Genomic DNA, 20,288 nt, shown 5'->3' with positions numbered 1-20,288 from the left:
CGCAAAAGATTAATGTCACTCATGGTTCTATATATCTTCTATTTGTAATGATCCCATGGGTCAAAGGTTACTATTTTCTCTTTCAGATGTAGACTGGCAAAGTGGCAGTCAAGCATGAATCATATTATCCTTGAAGAAATTAATGTAGCTGACTGAATGAAGAGGGTAATGATGTAGACAAAGAGCACTTATTTTCCCTTTATAATGACACTAACGGCATTGCTTTCTGTGAGGTGTTTTCTTCATTTTCCAAATATACAGCCTAATTTTACCATATGGCAAGACTACTTTCCATTAGACTGTGCTATGTGTTGAAGTATGAAATGTCAAACCCCATAAAATTGTAGTTTTGTGCTTCAGAAGTGACATTTTTTGGCAGTTGGTGGAAGGTAGTGAATCAAGGTAGATGCTTCTCTTTCCAAAACAAAGCCTTGCATCATATCCAACTGTCTGAAGGTTATTTGAAGGAGAGAAGCGAATCCATTGTCTGGAGAAACAGGAGGTTTGAGGGAAGTACTTCTCCAAAACCGTTTGTCACCCTGATATGTGGTAAATGTGATAATTAATACTGTAATTTAACTAAACTCACTCTGGAAGGTCTATAATTAAAACTGATGTACCTACTTAGCACACCAAGCATCACAGGTGGGCCCAAATTAATCTGCAAATAGAGCTAAATTGCCTGTGCTTAGCATTTTCGTCAACGTCTCTCGTTTTGGGGGGAAATATCTGTAATTAATTCTGATATAACAAAGTCATAAATTTGAGGTTAAATGCAGCCTTGACAACAGACGCGATGACAGCAAGAGACCTCATCTAGCAGTCCCAGATGGGATCCAAGACTCTGTGTTCTCCCTAGAACTTGGCTGAGATTTCCTCTAACAACTGTTTGCTGCTATATTGACAAGAGGAGATATTCAAAGATAGACTCATCTTTTCTTGCACTCCCTCTCAGGCTTTTCAGTTTTGAGTAAATTGAAATGAACTGGAGTGAACGCCAACTTCCAGGCTACAGAACGGAAAATGAAATGATTAGTTCTGGATGGAAGCCAAATGAATGAATGCATTTTTGATTTTGACTTGCAATGAAATGAGGCTGCAGCCACACGATTTACAAGCTTGTATAGCTTGAGTTTTTCTATGCTCATATTACTATGTTATATTAGAAAAGAATAAACAACTGTATACTATATGTTTTATATATTCAGAGTTACAGAGTTTGCTAATGTTCACATAGCTTTATTTTCATGAAAAATCTGTCAGTAGGGATTTTATTCCCAGATGTGGAGTAATTAAGCAATTTGAAAGCTAAATTATATTTAATTTAGAATATGACCTCTAATATTACCAACCAGTGACCTTTTCACATATAGAAAGGGTGCCAATAATCACAAAACCATGAAATTACCATATGGATAATGTAAAATACAGGTGTATTGCAATGAAACAGTTTAAAAATCAAAGGTTCCTAGCATGAATGCACAGCATTGTTCATTGTTCTCCCCTGGGTTTTTGTTTTGCACGAGCTGGCATGCCACTATTGTTGAGCAAAAATACTAGATTAAACTGAACGACAGTCAAATCAAAGAAATAATCACATATTTATGAATATTTAATATGGTCATGGCAAATAAGGCAAGTAATTAGGAGTTTCCATAAATTAGCAAATTGTTATTTTATGTTAATGAGAAATCTTCAGTTTTTTCTCATGAATAATTTATGAATCAACAAAAAAGTTTAGTAGGGAATGAATGAGGAAGCCTGTCATGCACATGTGCCGAGACAAACAAACACACAGCTTTTCCTTCAGTTCCTATTGTTTTGTCCAATTTGTCACTTTCTTGTTTATTAGGCTGGAGCTGCCAGGTTTTATCAGATGAATGTACAATGCACCTGGGTGTGGAGTTCTTCTGGAAGGAGAGGTGATACTGGCATCACAAGCACTTCACAAATCACTTTTCACGTCTACTTTATTTGAAAAATAAAAAGTTTCCCAAAGGTGGAGAACAAGGAGGTCTTTCATGGGGGAAAATGTTAGGAAAGTGGAGAGATAAGGAGACCTGACTGTTAGATCTTGGCAAAATGTAAAGATTTTAATGTTTCAGGGAAGAGGAGCTGGAGAAAACATGAGTGTACAGTGAAGACCCTGGCACACTGGAGAGCTGGGAGAGGTCTCACTAAAGGGGCTAATGGGAAGATGGAAGAGTGGAGTGGGTGGGGCAGGGAGGGCAGTGAGTCAGAAAACAAGAGCAAAACAAATCTGTGATCTGGAACTCGGAGAGCAGCCACTCAGGAGGGATTAATGAGAAGTAGGAGGCTGTGAAATTATGTGGCCTTTGAGTGAGGAGAATGGCCCTAGCAGAGCATGGCCCTGAAATGAGGTGAGACAAACTTCACCTGATCCACAATTAACAGCATCATGTGGATGGGTGACACAGGGTCACAGCAGGGAATGGGAGAGAGAGGAGAAAAAAAATTACGAATTCACTTTGTGGCAAATTATCACCCCTCCAAAAAGGGCAGTCATCAGAAACTGAGAGTCAATGAGAAGGGGAGAGGATTTTACACACCTGTCTTTTTAAAAAGACAGGGACGGGGATGAGAGGAAAGCTTGTTAAAAAGATTTATGTTTAATAAGGACAGACAGTTGCAGGGGATGGAGACAATTAACGGTATAGAAAAACATAAATAAAGAGTGAAAGAGTGAGAAACAGAACAGGAAAATGGGGTTGAGTTGATTGCACAGGGGGCGAGGAGCAATAACAGGAGCACAAATGATTAAGTGGTGTTAGGGACTAGGAACACTTGTTTGCAAGGACAATCTTTGTGTGCTTTTGTTGTCTGCCGTCCGCCTTTATCTTTGTGTAATTCTCCGTCTGATGAAATGTGTTTAAAGAGATGAACTGGGATCGGAGGAGCCGTCCTGACATGATTATAAGGGATTCATCTGCAGCCATCTGCCACCGTTATGAAAGGGGGTTGAGGTGGGGGTGAGAGCAATAGAGAGAGAATAGAGAGAGAAAGGGAGAAAAATTGAGGATGGGAGGGTGGGAAGTACAGACCTTCTGTTCAGCAACCTTGCCACAAACACACCATTACACAGGCCTCTGGCCTACTATTTAACAAGAAGACTTGTTTTGTCCTGGTATCTGAAGGTGAGTTTTGGGTACAGTTAAAAAAAAAACAGAAGTGTGTCATAAAACCTGTGCAGTTATTGTTGTTTTACACAAATCTACTGTCCATTTAAAGTGAGATTTTAACAGCAGAGAGACTGATCTGATGTTGTATGCAAAGACACGAGAGGTGTTCAGCAGCATGTTAGGATCAAACTGTTTCATTTTTCAGATTATTTTCCAGGTACTTGCTGGTATTATATCCAACTTGGAAATGACACCTAAAGACTACATCATATTCACACACCAGTTGGAGGAGAGGGCGCAGCAGATGGGTCCATTGCTCATCACAACGTCCACTTGTTCTAAAGGGGAAAGCGGGGGCCTCAGACAGTACGCCTTAAGTTGTGTAATAGGCTTTTAGTGTCACAAATGAAAGTCACACATCAGGTTTTTTTTTGTTTTGTTTTTCTCAGGTTTATTTTTCCCATTTTAGGACTGAAACATTTCACTGTTGTATTTGCTTATTGCCCAAATACAAATGGACAATAAGCAAATTGTACAATATAAACGCATGATATTGTCATGGATCAAACTTTGTGTGAAATTTTTTTTTAAAAATACATTAATTCTGATTATATTAATCAGTATTGACCAAATTTTCTCACTCTCTAATGTGCAGCAGTCGCCATAGCAGCTGGCATGCAGTTTTTCCCAGTTATAAAATCAGACTCTGTGTTATTTGCCTCTATAATTTTGAGTTGAATTTTTAATTGTCCCTTTCTGACAGCTGTCTTCTTTTTATGATCACTCTGTACCATGTGTGAAAAGCTTCAGTTATCCTGTGTTTTAACAAAGCACCTATTTCATTCTTGCCCACGACGACTGAGCCATCACTTCATATTACAGGTCAACGTTACGGTGCTTAATTATGTGCCGGCTGCTTGGGGCTCCTAATAACCTGTCATTGAGGGGAATTTGAATGTCACACCATATTGTTGGGCCCTAATGGCAGCAGGCAGATCCACTGATGAGCCGTTTTGGGACAATTACAGCGGATATTCAAATCGCAGATCTGGGTGTGTGATGGACTACACCGCACACAACCTGACAGGGGTACACCAACATGCCTGCGCACGAACACGCACTCACGCACACACTTGTTGTATCTTGACCCAGCAATCCACCTCTCTTGACACATAAAGAAGCTACCTCCTCCCACTGCTGCTGAAACTGTTTAACTGTAGCCTGATCACTTTTATTATCCACCTAATCCAGATATCAGCGATTTCATCAAGCTGGGAAGATATGCATATCATGAATTATTTTGACACTGGGACCTTTTAATTTTCGCCGGCAATATTTCATCCCACCAATCAGTGCCTGGAGTCGTTGTCGCCGGTCGGACGTGGCAGTGTCAGAGGACGAGACTCCCCCCGGAGGATCCAAATCATTCGGGGGACAGTAATGAGCTATGGCCACAATTATGAGCTGCCTGTGTGTGCATGCATCTCATCAAGGTCCCCATGTAAGCTGCTGCAGGAGGAGGAGCATGCACAGAGACACACAATGCAAGAAATTTACATGTAAGATTTAATTTTATATAGAAAAATAAATCAACTGGAGAGTTTTTCAGATGTGCTGGGGCAAAGATGCTTGGCCTATGCAATTACTGTTTTTTGAAGTAGGCCCTAAATGGATTTTATTAATAGTACTACAGACCACTGGTTTTCATATACAGACCTATATTTTGCTCCACTGCAAGTCACTGTAGGCCTAGTATCAGAGTAACCATGGTCAAAGTAATTAAGTAGGCTAGCTACATTTAAGTAAAATTTCCTGTATGTTACTAGAGTTAAGTATTTTTATGCTGCTTTTTAACCTATGAGTTCACAACATTACAATTAAACGAGATACTGCACTCCATCCCGTTTATAGCAGTAATAGTACTAGGCCTTTTTAAAAATGTTATGTTGCTTTACAATTAATTGTCCTTGGGTAGGCTGTGTACAATTTTTTGTACAGTGCAACATCAAATGCTGCTTAAATGTTAAAGCATTGCTGATAATAATGACATACTGTGATTATATATGTAGCATATACATAAAATACATATAAATAAAGCACATTATCAACTTACAAAACGTGAAGAATTATTGTAATTTCTATAATAACTGTAGATAAAGTCACCTTAATAATGCAGCAACATTTGTCTATATAGTGTTTATATGTATCTGTAATAAATACTTGTAATGTGTAATACTGACTGGAGCCATTCTGCTTTATAGGTTGTACTGCATTGTTTTAATGACTTTTAACAACATCGGGCCTGATGGCTTCATACTTTCTAACAAATATGAAGCCAGTGATAATTCAGTCAAGATTAGCTATCATAACTGCATTATTAGAAAACAGAAAGACAATTTGACACCTTACAACCCTCATGTTTTTTTTAAAATCAATAACTGATTTAATAGTAGTAAGATTTTATTCAGCATCAAAAGCAGAGTTGAATGAAAATGTGTCATCCTCAACAACCGCAATACTTTTTATCTGTAGACACTTACAAATGTTACACATGAAAACACACGTTTCCACAGCAGAGCACTGTGTCTATCTGTGATGTGTATACTGTGTGATGTGATACTCTGTGCCTTTACCCAGCTCACTGTGTTACGTGAGCAAATTGGATGCTCAAACAGTCAGTCTGTGACCTTCCCTCATCCTGGATGTTGACCCCCGTATAAAGAGAGACATTACATCTCGTTACACAACAACACAGCTCCGGCGTTTCACTCTAGATAAAGAAAAATGTCTCAATTAAATCTTCACCCGAGGTCTCTGCCAAAGAGTTATCGCTGTCCCAGTAGCGCTGATCGCCACACTCACACATCCTCAAAAGTTATTTGACATAAATTGCCGGAGTCACATCATTTCCTGCCACATTCTGAGCAGGATTTACGGCTGATCCCAGTGACTTGGAGCTGTACCTCCTATAAAATTCCTCAAGAGCCCATGGGCCTGTGAGACGCACCTATCTACCCTCCATCAAGCCCCCTCCCCATGCACAGATTAAGCATGCAAATACACACAGGTGGGAGGGTGATACTGACAACACATTTATGCACATATATGCATCGAGGCTGATATGGCCATGAGGGGAGGGGTTCTGTGCACAGGGCGGTCTGATTGTGTTTTATCAGACAGGTGATGAAAAAGGAAATTGCAAGGTGGTTTATCCAAATAACTTCAGAAAGAGTGAGAGCAAAATTATCTGCTGCTTTAATTTGAAGATAAGAGGTGAGTGGTACTTTATGTTCCCTGGAGGAAATCCTCTTAAGGGCAAAAACTTCAGAAAGCAATATCATTATCGAGTCAGCATACAAACCTTTGAAGATAATCATGGGCAAAAGAAAATTGTTTAACATTAGTGCTCAGGCTTTGTGGAAACAGTGCACACGATATTAAATACTAAAAACAACCCCACTGACTGTATCACTCTACAGATATTTGTCTCACCTGAACAAGGCATGTGAATGGTTAATGTATATTACTGGTTAAGATCAAACTAACTAAATGGAAATCCAGCTTCAGCACGGCTCTAGATAGAATTAGGGGTCTCAAGTCATCAAATCATAAACAAGAGTTTTAATCAGGACTCTTCTGTTTATTCTCTTCCCCACAATTTCTCATTTGTTCTTTCTATCAGGCTTACTATCGCTCTCTAGTGGTGATACGTGTGAAATATCATCTTGGGGGTATCACAGGCCCCAGACACCCAAGGGTTGATATACCAATTCTTGATAAGCCTAAACCGTTCACAGCCTGTGGTCTGTGTTTTCATGGTCATAACTAAGTCAGGCTAATTGTGACTTTGTGTCATTTGAGTGCTCAAAAAATACAGACATTGTAAATTGCACGAGTTGAGAAAATCTTCGCAACAGCTACTGCAGGGACCTTGGGATGATGAGATGAAATAAACTTTATTATTCACTGAGGGGAGATTATGTGAAAAATGAAATGGTTCTGGCTCTAAAAAGGACTTCCTACTTGTTGTTTATGCAACTGAACAAATTACCCTTGTCTGCGCCACTTGAGTCTATGTTGCAAATGTCACCTGAGTTACATGTCAGCTTTCATGTACTGAATAACAAGTGAATCAAATATCCACTGTTGAGCCTTTTCAAAACCTTAATAACAGTATTGTTGCCCTTTTGCTGCAACTTATATTACCAGAAAAAAGTCTGGACACACTTTCTCATTAAATGGGAAAGTGTGTCCAGACTTTTACAGTGTATTTTTAATCTCTGATGTTTTCAGAATAAAAACTTTTATATTTCCTTGTACGTCTTTAGTGTTAAACAGTTGCAATTTTCTCAAGGGATCATCCAGCACAGATACATGTTGAATTAAAAAATAGCTTGAGCAAAATTACAATAGTTTTGTCACAAAATTAATGTTATCTCTATTCACTGTCCATACAGATGTTACAGGGTAGTGAAGATCTCCTCTCCAGCTTGGCACAGCATCTTGTTGGAAGCTCAGCAGCAGAAGCAGCTCCAGGGCCTCCAGCTGGGGCTGGCTGCTGCCTCCACTTGCCTACCAGCACCAAAGCTGGGAGAGGTGGTGGTCAGGTCACATTATTACCCTGGGGAGCCTCACTTATGCACCAGTAAGGAAAACTGGATTGTCCATCTCTCTGTGCTAAGAATGGTTGCTGCCCTCAGCAATTTGATTTGAGAAAGTATCTCTGTAGTATCATGAGAGTATAATCCTAGGTCAACACTAGTTGCATTCACTAGACCCTTATACAAAATTATGCAAAATAAATAAATAAATAAATAAAATTATATATATATATATATATATATATATCAAAGAACACCATAAAATCTGATTTTAGGCTTATCATCATTAGCATTAAGAGTTTTAATTCAGCATTGCATTATATTACAGATGGTGTCTGTACACATGAAGTTACATTTTTGAAGGTTTAGCTTGTGGTTCCTTGTCAACCTTACAGATGAGATAAATGTAACAGTGAGAGAAATGTACATGTTTACCAACATACAAGGACAGTTCTAAAAAAAAATCTTCAAGTATTCTTTCTTTACAATATTAGCTGTGACGCCAAATAATAAAATGAACCTACAGGATGTACCTCAGACATTAACTCTGTGCAAAATGGACAAATAACTAATAAATGTTTAATACTGATGATGACTAACTTTTAAAACATCCAACTACAGTCCCTACATTTAATGCAAAAATTATTGCTTTCCCAGAGAACAGCCACCACCATTTCAAGTGTTTCAGGCCATTCTGTGCCATTTGTCAGTTTGACCTCAACCAACTGTGACATCTCTGCACCGTCACAACAACACAAAAAACTGCCTGGTCATCATCATATATAATAATTGTTAATGCTGCTTAAAAAACTCAGGGTAATTAAACCTACTGTGAGTCACAGGATTGTGAGGGCTAAAGAATCAGGAAAAGTGCTAGCATTAGCTGCGACAAACTCGTTCTAATTTGTGACAAAAATGTAAAACAATTAAAAAGAAAAATCCTTCACATGTAAAATCTAAGATCTTAGGGAATCAGGCACCATTTACAAAATGTTCACAGCTACACCCTTGTTCTAATTTACCACTATTGCTTATATGGTAGCATTAGTGAGTCCATTGTATATATGCATGTGTATGCACCAATGGGATTTTTGCTTTAAGGACACTGCTGGCTAAAATTAAATTAAACTGAACAATTTGGGCTATAATACTGTAAAATATCACAGGAAATCCAGATACACAAGCAGTCAGCTACCAGGTTTGTATTCTCCATGCAGATATAAGATTTTATTACAAAAGAAGTGAGATATGACACTAAAAGCAGAGGTAGCCCAAAATCTGTGCAATTAACATAAGGCGGTATCAGACAACTCACTGCCTCTGAATGACGCAAATCAAATTTTTCTTTTATTTTTATCGGAGGAGTCCTGATTTGTGCCAGGAACTACTAAATCCAGTTAGGGGTAGTGTATTAATCAGCCAACAGTCTAATTATTTGCTCTTTCACTATGCAACAGTCATATGCACGTGAGCCAGTCAGTGGGCGAATGCGCTGCAGCCTCTTGCTGGTGTCTAGTTTACTGTATCTACAGAAGTGATGTCAGTCAGGGAGTTAAAAGCTGTCCCTAGAGAAGCACGAACATAACATCTGACATGCTCAGAGCTCTCAATCATTTGAAAGAAAGATGAATAAATTACTACCACAAAATATAAAAAAAAAAGGCACCTACTAAAACGGATCACACATTAACCAAGATTGGCTAAAGACCCATAGTAAGCCAAAAAAGCTAAAGAGGTAAGAAAACAACATACACAAATGATTCTAATAAAAATTAAATATGCCAGCCACATGTGAACTCTATCAAAACAGTGAAGCCGATTTCCTGAAAGCTATTTGGTTTTGGCTAATTTAAAGTCCTCTGGCTATGTCTTGTGATATACATATGTAGCTAGCCTATAGTGCAGATACACCCACTAAGCAGTGGGATTTGTAGCACAATATACGCGCAGTTTAAAGTTATTGCAGGTTCTGCTTGAAAGTCGAGCACTTTGTTGCACATGTGGACAGGCTTTGAGAGCTTTGCCAAGGGAACTATGGACTAGAGTAGGGCTGATAGATGGGGCTTAGGCTGTGACCAGGCTCAGAGACACTAAGGCTGCAGCTGGGTGGGACTATTTGAGAAAACAGTGAGCAGAGATTGAAACACAGGAAGTGGTCACCAGTAAAAGGAGCGGGACAAGAAGTTGGCAGCCGTGCTGAGCCAGCCCATGCCATCTGTGATAGAACCTACACGTGTGACCGCCTTGTCCTGCTCTTGGGACGGAGTCTCCTCCTCAGGCAGGTAGTCTGGGATGTCTGTGTTCTCCTCTACCAGCACTGCAGAGTCCTCCTGGAACGGCAACATCAGCTGCACAGAGACAAAGGAGACATGTTAACTTGTGTTTTTTGTCACCAAGCAGACATTTTTTCCAAAAGACGATGTTTTCAGGATAAATGCCTGAGCTAGTTCTGACCCCTGCTGGCCACAAACTAAATAACTGCTATTGTAACCTTTTGCCAATTACTTGAAATTATTTGAGCAACAATTATTAGAAATCTTCACTTTGAAAACAGTTTCAAACCCGGTTTCATGTCACAGTTTGGTACATGCTGCTTTAAAGGTAGAGCTGTGGGACCATTCGGAAAATGTAACTGGTCTACAAATTAAGGCAGAAATGTGGCCAGCTAATCTCGTCAGTGTGAGCAAGTCTCTGCTGCATGCAGGAGGAATACACTCCTTGTACACAGATACATACAACATAGAGTGAACACACCGACCATCAGTTAACTATTCCCAAATGTAATAATTTTCTCTTTTTCCATATTATGACATACAAATACAACGTCTAACCTCTTCTCCGTCCTCTGTCTTCACCACTTGCTGAGCCTTCATTACTTTGGTGGAGTTAATTGCTGTACCCAATGCCTGTGGGGGGAAAAAAATGATGCGCTCCATCCAAACTGATACAGTATGTATAATATTTGTTTTCATTTTCATCTCTTTTAGGCAATCTGGTCTATTACAGTTTTAAACACCAACAATAAAGTTAAAGGATAAGGCCTGTTTTTAATCAAACAACAGAGGTCTACAAAACAGACTAACAAGATAACCCAGGTTGGACAATGACCAGGATTATCTGTGAGCAGAGGCAATTCATTGCTGGTTTTAGTCTCTAGTGTTTATGAGTTTTAAAATACAGAAAATGACTGGCCTTATGCTTTAATAACTAACTTTCTGTTCTAAAAACTTTTGAATGTCAAGGAGCAGATTTCCTACTTTTCCTTTAGGTATCAGTCAGGACAAGTACTGATAATGCAGTGTTCATCACTGTAAACTGAAACTGGGGACATGATGGAATAAGCAACTTCTACTGACAATGACAACTTATTATAATTTTTAGCAGAAACATAGTGTTGTGCATCACTAACTTCGACACATACCTCAGCTTTAAGGTCAGAGCGGACCCTGACAACACATCTCTTGACAGCCATCTGGAAGGTGAAGCTAATAACCCCTCGGATCTTTAGTAAGGCCTTCTCACACAGGCCCCTTCGATTCTGACCACAGGTAGGAACCAGTGAGAGGTAAGAATAGATGTGTAAAACAAAAAAACCAACATGACCATGAGTTAGGAAAAGAGCATCATATGGTCAAAGGTTGAAAATGTGGATTATGTAAAATCTCAAAGGTTGGTATAGAAAACACAGGTGCAGTCGAGAAGACCAGACCAGAAGTTTCCAAGCTGCCACGGTTATGTCTATTTCTACTGTAGTGATGGTGATACAGCCCACCAGAGGCTGTCTGTCTGCTGTAACGCAATCTGGCTAGGTGCAAGCTCCATGCTGAGCAGCATTCAGGTTCAATCTCAGTGTCCCGCTGTTCAATGTCTGACATTTACAACCTAACCCTCCACTGTCCAATTCTGTGCTAGATCAACACTGCTAAGATGCACTGTGATTGAGACAACAGCAAACATTATGCTTCAAAAAGACATGGATTGATTCCTGTATACCCACTGTGAACACTTACAGAGTCATCCAGGCCATCAATGTGCAACACAACAGTTTTGGCCCTCTTATTGTTGGAGCCCAGGAAGAAGTGTGCTTTACGCCGGCAGGAGGCAGCAGCTGCCTCTGCCTGTTCGGCCTCCTCTTTACCAGCTGTCTGCAGAATCTCATAGATCTCGGAGGCTAGTAGTTTGGTCTCCCCAGGTGATGTACTCCTTTGGCGAGACAAAGCAAACAGACAAGAGAAGGAGACAAACATAAAAGAACAATTAGACAGCCTTAAAGAGCTGCTTGTTTTAAATTATTCAAGTACATATGTAACATTATTTAGGGTTATAATGCTGATTGAATTTGTAAATGGCCAGAATAAATGCAAACAAATCATGGTACTTGAATAAATCTGTTGGAGAAAGGTGTGAACTGTGCCAAAATCTGAATAAGCACAATCAGAAAAAAGCCTCTGGAGGCAAATGTGTGATTTGTGATATTTGGCCATATAAAATCAAATGCAACTTGACTACCTTAGACTTCTATGGCTGTAGTCTGAATCTAACTATATCTTCCCTGGTCTGCACCTGGACACTTAGAATTCAGCTGCTACCTGAGCAACAGTCTTAACACCACCTATCTCTACAATAAATACAGAAACACTGTCAATATTTGAGTCAGTTAATTTCAGTATTTATGTACCATGCAGTGTTTCAAAAGACAAAATTGCCATCTACTCACACAACATTCAAATTGTGTCAATTAGGCCTGTTCTGTATTTCACTCATGTTTTTATTTCCCTATTAGCAAAATATCCAAAGCAGAGCCTAATTATTAAGTTGGCAGCACATTTCTTTGCAGAAGCCACATGAGGTCAGTTACAGTTGGGATGCCAGAACTGATATTTTGTGAAGGACCCTGTTATTCTCCTGCAGGCTATACTGCTTTATATGTCACCAAATCATCACTCCTTCTATAGTAAGCCCATATGACATCAGCTGTCTGCCTGGTTGCCCTGTGGGAACAGGATGCTCTCCAGTGCTGCACATATTCCTCCTCTGGTTCTAAGGAACCCTTTCAGCATTTTACCAAGGCCATGGTAAAATAGCCATGGTATTTGTTTTTCCATTAACTGCATTATGCTCTGAATAATCATCTTCTCAAGCTCCCAGTTCAAACGAGTTGAAGGAATAAAAACCATATTCACACCTGTTTTGTGCATGTATGCTAACGCTACCCCTCGGCTATGTGTTCTCACTCTGTCTAGCTATGATTGACCTCTACCTACTGTCTGTTGACTAGCCTGTAAGCACGAAGAGCCGCTGCAGTTACTGCAGGGCTTCTCTTGATGCCACACTTAATTAGCTGAAGTGCCTGGCTTCTTCCAAAGTGAGCAAGAGCTTTACCACAGGAAGGTAAGATAAGGGAAAACAAGAAATTACACAAGCTACATTCATCTATTTGAACATAGGTCTAATCCTGTCAGGGGTGATCATGATGAATAGCCAGTCATAGACACTCAAATAAAGCCAATGATCTTCAGCACATCACCCCTGTATACCAGACGTCCATGCTAAACTTTAGGAGTAACCAGAGTGGACTTATTGTGTTTCCTTTAGGTAGATACAATTGTGCATAATATTTCTCCAAATGCCAAGAATGCATTATTGACTAAAATTAACACAAGAATACGCTTACGATTTACCATGTGTGCACATTCAGCTATATCTGCAAAATAACCTGCTAACTCCTCTACAAAACAAGAGCAAATATCAGCCTACACCAGTAAAAACATGCAAGTGACAGAGACACAAACTGTAGAGGTAGCAGAAAGCATTAAAATCTATAACATGCAGAAACAGCAGTTTATCTGGTTACCTCCATATTCTAATTCAACTTTAATCATATTTATTCTGACATGGCAAATAAAGAGACATCATCCTGCCTGGAAAATTTGCAGAGAGGCGCACATTGTATGTGCAAAACAAAAGCAATCCTAGATTAATGCTTTCCATAAAGAAAGTGCATAGTGAGCATGTGTGTGATGTGGGGGGGTGACAGAGACTTGCTTCTGCATGACATTCTGCAAACTCAGCATCATGCCCAGCTCGCCCTTCATCTTCTCTCTGTTGGCTCGACATTCTGCCAGGTAGCGCACAGCCTGCAAGGACAAGAGCAGCCATTACCCATCCAACACTTAAAGATGACAGACTCATTGTGACAGTAGGCTAAGCTTTTGAAATGGGTTTACATGTGCAATGACAAAATATTACATTATCAGTACATGTACACACACACACACACACACACACACACACACTGACCCTGTGTTTACACTTCACTGGTTACATCAGGGAGCCACTTAAATGTGCACTCACAATACAAGTCATGTACTGCTCAAAAGGGTGGTGATGGAGAAGAGAGTAGAGAACGGCTGCTATATCAAGAGTCTGTTGTGTTTACCTCTGATACTCTTGGGCACAAATTATGATGAGTACGAACACAAATGATCATTAAACAAATAGAAATGTGATCTAGCTGCTGTACATAATTCAACATGAATGTTTACATCATTCTCTATGTTTTTCCTTTTGTATGTAACATTATTTACTCCAACTTGCTTGTAGGTGTGAGTGTAAGTGTTTGTCTCTGTGTGTCAGCCCTGCCATAGACTGGGAATCTGTCCAGGACGTACCCTGCCTTTTGCCCAGTGTCAGCTGGGATTGGCTCCAGCTCCCCCATGACCCTGGATGTTCCAGGATAAGTGGTAGATGATGAAGATGGATGATGGATGGATGGGTTTAACGCTTATTCAACTCTGAAAGAGTTTTATGTCAACATGTACATGTATGCTGCTTACCAATAGTGTAGAGTAAACAACTTGTGGGTTGGGGTGGTCCAAAAACAGTATGAGACCAGGCAGACAGCCTTGGTCTTCTACTATTGCTCTCCGGTTCAGGGGGTCTGCTGCAAGATCTCTCAGCTGGTTCACCACAGTCAGTGCCTCCACCTCTGCACTCATGGTGCCAGTCGTCTTGATGCCACACACATCAAACCAACCTCTCCAAGCTACTGAAAGCGGAAACATGGTAAATCATCACTTCATCTGCTGACCTGAACTACTAAATATCAGCAAAAAATAGCCTCCTTTGAGATGAACAGTGACTCGTCTGGAAAGAAGACCAGAGCAGGTGAGAAAAACCCTTTAGGTCCTAAAAGACAGTTTAGGACCAAAACAGTCTGTAGGACATAAAGTCACAAAAACCCTCACATCTTTTTAGCAGCCATTAAACAAACTTTTCAGCTGGTACTGCCCAGTGTTGTCTACATGACGTGTGTCAGGAAGACTATTAAAATGCTTTAACCTCCACATTACTCAAACACTCAGCACAGGCCTCAGCTCTGTCACTTGTTCAGCAGCCCAGGAGTATTTACTGATATGCACCTACCATGATAAGACTGTCAGGCTATGTGTCAACACATAAATCAGCAGGCTGTGGCGGGAAGGTCCTAAAGTCATGGAAATGATCCCCGTGCATTGTTGTTAATACACCGAAGTCATTTTAATAAGCCTCAGCTGAAATCACGCCCTGTGGTCACTCTGCAGCTAAGCTAGGCTAACGTTAGATAACGGTGAATGACCTTACAGCCTTACCTTTTACCAGTGTTCAGTCGAGTCGTCAGTCCGGCAGGTATAACGACGTAAGAAGACGCAGCTAAGTTTCAATGTCACCGGAAAAATAACATAAACACACTGATGTAAATATTAGTAGGCCTGCGCCTCAGTCTTTATGCTCTGTGTTTGGGTTTTGTGTCACATAAGGGGGTACAGTTGTTTTGTGATTGAGGACATCCCAGTTTTCCATGAAACCGTCATAGATACCCGCAGTGTGTGTGTGTGTGTGTGTGTGTGTGTGTGTGTGTGTGTGTGTGTGTGTGTGTGTGTGTGTGTGTGTGTGTGTGTGTGTGTGCGTGTGTGTAAGGATCCCAGCCCTTACACTGGAGTGTGCTCTGTCGGGACAAAGAGGTAGAAATAACGAGCATACACACAGTTCCTGGCTTATGATTGGATAATGTAATTTGATCGACAGTCATTAAAGCCAATCATCGGAGAGCTTTGTTTTAACGTTCGACTGTAGTTGGAGATGACGCCTGTCAATCATCGTGAGTAACCAATAGGGCGGTGCCATAGTAATAGTAATCCATTAGCTGGAATACGATTGGTTCAAAAAGAGTCAGCACACGCCCTCTGCAGTATACGGTTATCTGGTTACAAACGTGGTCACGAAGTGAGAGATAAAACATGACCACATGTTTTACCATAAGGCTTTAAAAGTCACGTGACCCTAATACACGTATGTACAGTATGTATGTTAAAGTCAGCTCTGTTATCACTCACATCATTTAGCTTAGCACATCATAGCCTGTCTTAACCTTTGCATGACCCAACCCCATGCATGTTTTTGTTGTGATGCATCTGCCGCCATAGCACAGACATGCCCCATGGTTCATTGTGGGTGTCAAATTCATTGTTTTTATACAGATAATATCAAAGCTTAGGATGTTTATTAAGACCACGATTTTCTTCTTGTTTTTCTGGCTCTTTTAATTTGTTACAAATGATATGGCCTATATAGTCTTTCTGCTGGTTTTGTTTACGTCTGTTACTGCTGCTCTGCTGGTCTGTTTTCATTCGTGACCCATAAGCAGAGTACATGAACTCATTAGATCAAAGATTTTATTCATTCAAATCATTCTATGAGGTGCTTCAATTTAGGGCCATGTACTTATTAAAAAGGCTTTGCTTTCCTTTCCTCTCTTTCAAGGCCATGCTTTCCCCTAATGAGAGTTTCCAGCTACTCCTGTTGTCTTTGTCTGTTTCCTATCAGTTCAACGATCTTTAATAACCTTGAACTGCACCTACTGATGCAGTCAAACCTTCAACAAAACACCCTTCCCTTTCTGCAGCTAAACTTCCCCAGTTTCAAGATAATTACATCCTTTATATCTGAATGTTTACTGGACATTTTTATGATGACGCAGACATATGTACAAGTTTATTTCCTTAACTGAAGCTTCTCCTTCGCCACATGCTTTTTAGCTGAATTTGGCAAGCTCCTATTTCCAGCTCTTGTAAAATATGATCAAATTTACTTTTAGGGGATTTTATAATATGCATTTGTTGTCCTTCAAATGGGTTTACTGAGTTTTTATCCCAGTTTGACTCCTGTTTCCACTTTACTATCAAGCAAAGCAGGAATCTTGGCATTTTGTTTGACAGCAACCTCAGCTTGTCAAGTCACATCAGTTTAACTGAGCTGGCTTGTTTGTTTCAACGTAGGCAAAATGCATGCCATGTCTGTATACCACAGTTTCTGAAAACTGTCATCAGAGCCTTTCATCTTGCAGGGATTACTCTGTTTTCACAGGAATGAAAAAAAAAAAATGCAGTTACTGCTGCTGCCAGGATTTTAACAGGTGTTAACAAATGAGAGCACATCACACTTATTTTAGCAGTTATCCACCTGTTGCCCATTAGGTTCAGAACAGATTTTTTTATTTATTCCTTATAAAGCAAGGACTTCTTGGCTCCCAGTTCCCATCGCACCATTAAATACATATGTGCCAGCTTTTGCAGAGGTCCACAAGCACAGCTCTTTAAGTTTTGTTGTCCACTGTTTTTTTTTCCCCACTGCAAAACACTTTGTAAATACTATTTAAAAAGTCTTCTTCTTATCATTCTTACTTGGATTACTATTGTAGAAGTATGTATATATACTATTAAAGAAGTAGTAGTAATATGGGTATTGTTAATTGTAAATGTGTCATAGCTGCAGGACATGAATGCTTAGTATTGTGTGAACGCTCTGAGCGATTAGTTTTCCCCTTCACTCCACTGTAGGGACAAAAATGTTCCTCTAGATGGCAGTAGAATTGCATACGATACATTGCCCTGTTTCTTTTTTTTTGTTTCACTTCACCTGTTACCACAGGAGCTCCCCCTCCTCACTATCCCTCATGTCCTGAGGGGCTTGAACGAAGTGAGCCATTACCAAAAATAAGTATATCTAAAGTCTCTTCTATTAACTACACACTATACTAGTACACTACATGTATGTTTACCAAGTACACATATATACATAGGATATATCACTTTTAAATGTACTATTTAAGACTTCTTGGGACTAAACTGGCTGACTTTTTAGTTTAAAAAAGTATACAAATGAATCCTATTTATACTGTTAGTTTTCTAGTCACACACATCCCCCTTTCAGTTTAAAAAAAGTATACTTAGTATATTTTTAGCTACAAGACCAGCCAACTATGAGTGTACAACCAATTTATCTACGTTTGACTTTGTGCCGCAACTATATTATATCAAGTACTGGCCTAGAAGTGAAACTACAAAAAAGTTGCACTTTTAACAGCTTGTTTTTATTTCTACAAGCCCATAGAAAGCTCAGTACAATCACAAAAACAATTGCGCTGCACCCTAAGTGTCACAGCAGCCGTTACACTTAGGGTGCAGGTAAAAATAACTGGACTAATTAACTAAAACACAATGAAATACAGAAAAATAAAACCACATACACTGCTACAAACACACACAGCTAAAGGAATGTAACCAAACAATGTAAACGTGAATAATAATAGTGGTCAAACACATTTTATTTCCTTGGGGCATGCTGGCATTTATAGCTTTTTTTGTATGTTGTCATAGTCCTGGAGTGGAAGGCAATGCCAGTATAAAATCCAACGAAACTACAGAAATTGTAGCTATGCCAATGGTATCAACACAACAGTGAACAAGACGAGAAAAATTCTCAATTTCCCATTTAAGTTGTGAAACCAGAACTGAAATCCCTTTGGTGACATAGTTGACTATTTTTATCATGTGCCTCATTCACACCTACAAGATGCAGCATATATTTAGACACACATCTAAAACGAGCCATAGAGTCCACAAAATCAGCATCAACAGTCTTTGTTAGTGTTAATAAACAACATGTATTAAATAAAACATTTATTAAACAATAAAACCATATTGTTCTTTTATCATTTTTGGAATCAAGTTCCTGTAATGTGATAAGTGGTTTGCAGTTTCAGGATAGCTTAGTCTGCTCTGTGTTTAGGCAGCACATGCTGAAACCAACCAAAAAAGTACCTAACTCCTAACAGATAATCTGGGCTGAATGCCTAGAGGTACTGTCGACATTTTTAAATGCCTTACCCTACTTTGTCTGTATCGTTGAAGTGTGACTTTCTACAGAAACTTTGCACCCTGTGTGTCTAAAAAATAGACCCGTGTCTCTTAATGGTGGTAGTTAAGGAATATCTTTGTGAAACCTGAATGTTTGAGGAAATTTTAACTGAGTAATCACAATTAAAACCAAAAGAAGCTGGACTGCTTCAATGCCATCAATCATTCTTCAGTTCGGCTACGAGCTGTTTCATATAAAAGGTGACAAAGCCAGAGCCAGAAGTGTTTAATATGAGATGAAACGATATACTTGAGGATATATTCATATAGACACAATGTGCCTGGGAAAGATATGTGTAAATTTCACATATCAAATGTTAGCAATATTATCACACAACTAGAATAAGAAGCAGTAGAAACACTAAACATTATTTCCAAATGTTAAATTATGGAAATTATTGCATGTTTTCTTTTCCCTTTTTTTTGTCTGATGATGAAACTCATCCATATTTGTGGGGCACAATGAAAATGTTACAGTAGACCTAATGTCAGGTTATTAGCCAAAGCAGAGAGCTGCAAAAACTGGTAGGTTCATTTATAATTATGGGAATTAAATAAGTGTGTGCAATATTTTTTTTAAATAAAAGACAACAGAGAGTTTATTTTTTATTTCCAGTTTTCATCACAAAGTTAGTTGAGCTGCAACGATGAAAAAAGTGTAAAACCATTGATACTGTCAGGCATCTTGAATGAGTCTTTATGCATTTAAAATGCAGCTATAATTGCCATGTTACATGATTAACTCTTATACCATTTATAAGAAGCTGTTCTTAAAGCCGTGACACACGGAAGTATGGATAAGCTAAACCATTTGACTGATCTATAAAAATATCTACAACTCTTTAATATTTGTTACTTTCTTGTAAAACTCTTTTGTCCATGTTGGGACAACTGGTCTGTTGATCACATTCTCTGAAGTTAACCTGCTCCAGAACAGGTCAGCCATGCAGCATAGGTTACCTAGATCTCCATCTAGGAAGAAGGGCTGGACCCAAATATCAAGGAGACATTACTATTGACTTCCAATTTATATTACCACTGCCATCACTGACTGGAATAGGGGAGAGTGGGTTCAAGTGTAAGGCCTGTTACATGTTTTGCCTTGATAATGTGTATAAAGCATTTCCAATTAAAGACATATCCATAATTATTGAAAATACATAAGTAAAACAATAAATAATATTTCCTCACCAGGATAACTATCGAGTGAGAGGCATTTATATTAATGGGAAAATTTAAGGGCAAAATGCTCTGGAATTTTCCAATGTTGTACACGTTTGTATAGAAGAGAGAGGAACTGATTAAAACCG

The 20,288-nt window shown here is 39.3% G+C and overlaps 1 protein-coding gene across 2 annotated transcripts; it reads right to left on the bottom strand.

Annotated features, from left to right (window-relative positions):
* Nucleotides 1-8,010: 8,010 nt before the first annotated feature.
* LOC113121773 (armadillo repeat-containing protein 1-like) lies at nucleotides 8,011-15,565 on the bottom strand. Of its 2 annotated transcripts, none has more exons than XM_026292545.2 (7): nucleotides 15,373-15,565; nucleotides 14,578-14,789; nucleotides 13,787-13,878; nucleotides 11,752-11,944; nucleotides 11,163-11,279; nucleotides 10,573-10,647; nucleotides 8,011-10,089 (listed from the first exon to the last, which is right to left on the bottom strand). In XM_026292545.2, the coding sequence occupies exons 2-7, from the start codon at nucleotides 14,737-14,739 to the stop codon at nucleotides 9,898-9,900; spliced, it is 831 nt and encodes a 276-aa protein (XP_026148330.1). In that variant the 5' UTR covers nucleotides 14,740-14,789; nucleotides 15,373-15,565; the 3' UTR covers nucleotides 8,011-9,897. The 2 variants fall into 2 exon arrangements, with proteins under 2 accessions (XP_026148330.1, XP_026148331.1); XM_026292546.2 differs by having other exon boundaries at nucleotides 14,578-14,786.
* Nucleotides 15,566-20,288: the final 4,723 nt, after the last annotated feature.

Source organism: Mastacembelus armatus, chromosome 20 (genome assembly GCF_900324485.2).
Source record: "Mastacembelus armatus chromosome 20, fMasArm1.2, whole genome shotgun sequence".
In the NCBI taxonomy this organism is placed as follows: domain Eukaryota; kingdom Metazoa; phylum Chordata; class Actinopteri; order Synbranchiformes; family Mastacembelidae; genus Mastacembelus; species Mastacembelus armatus.
The sequence above is the reverse complement of the archived record's forward strand: the minus strand, read 5'-3'. Positions and strand labels throughout refer to the sequence as shown.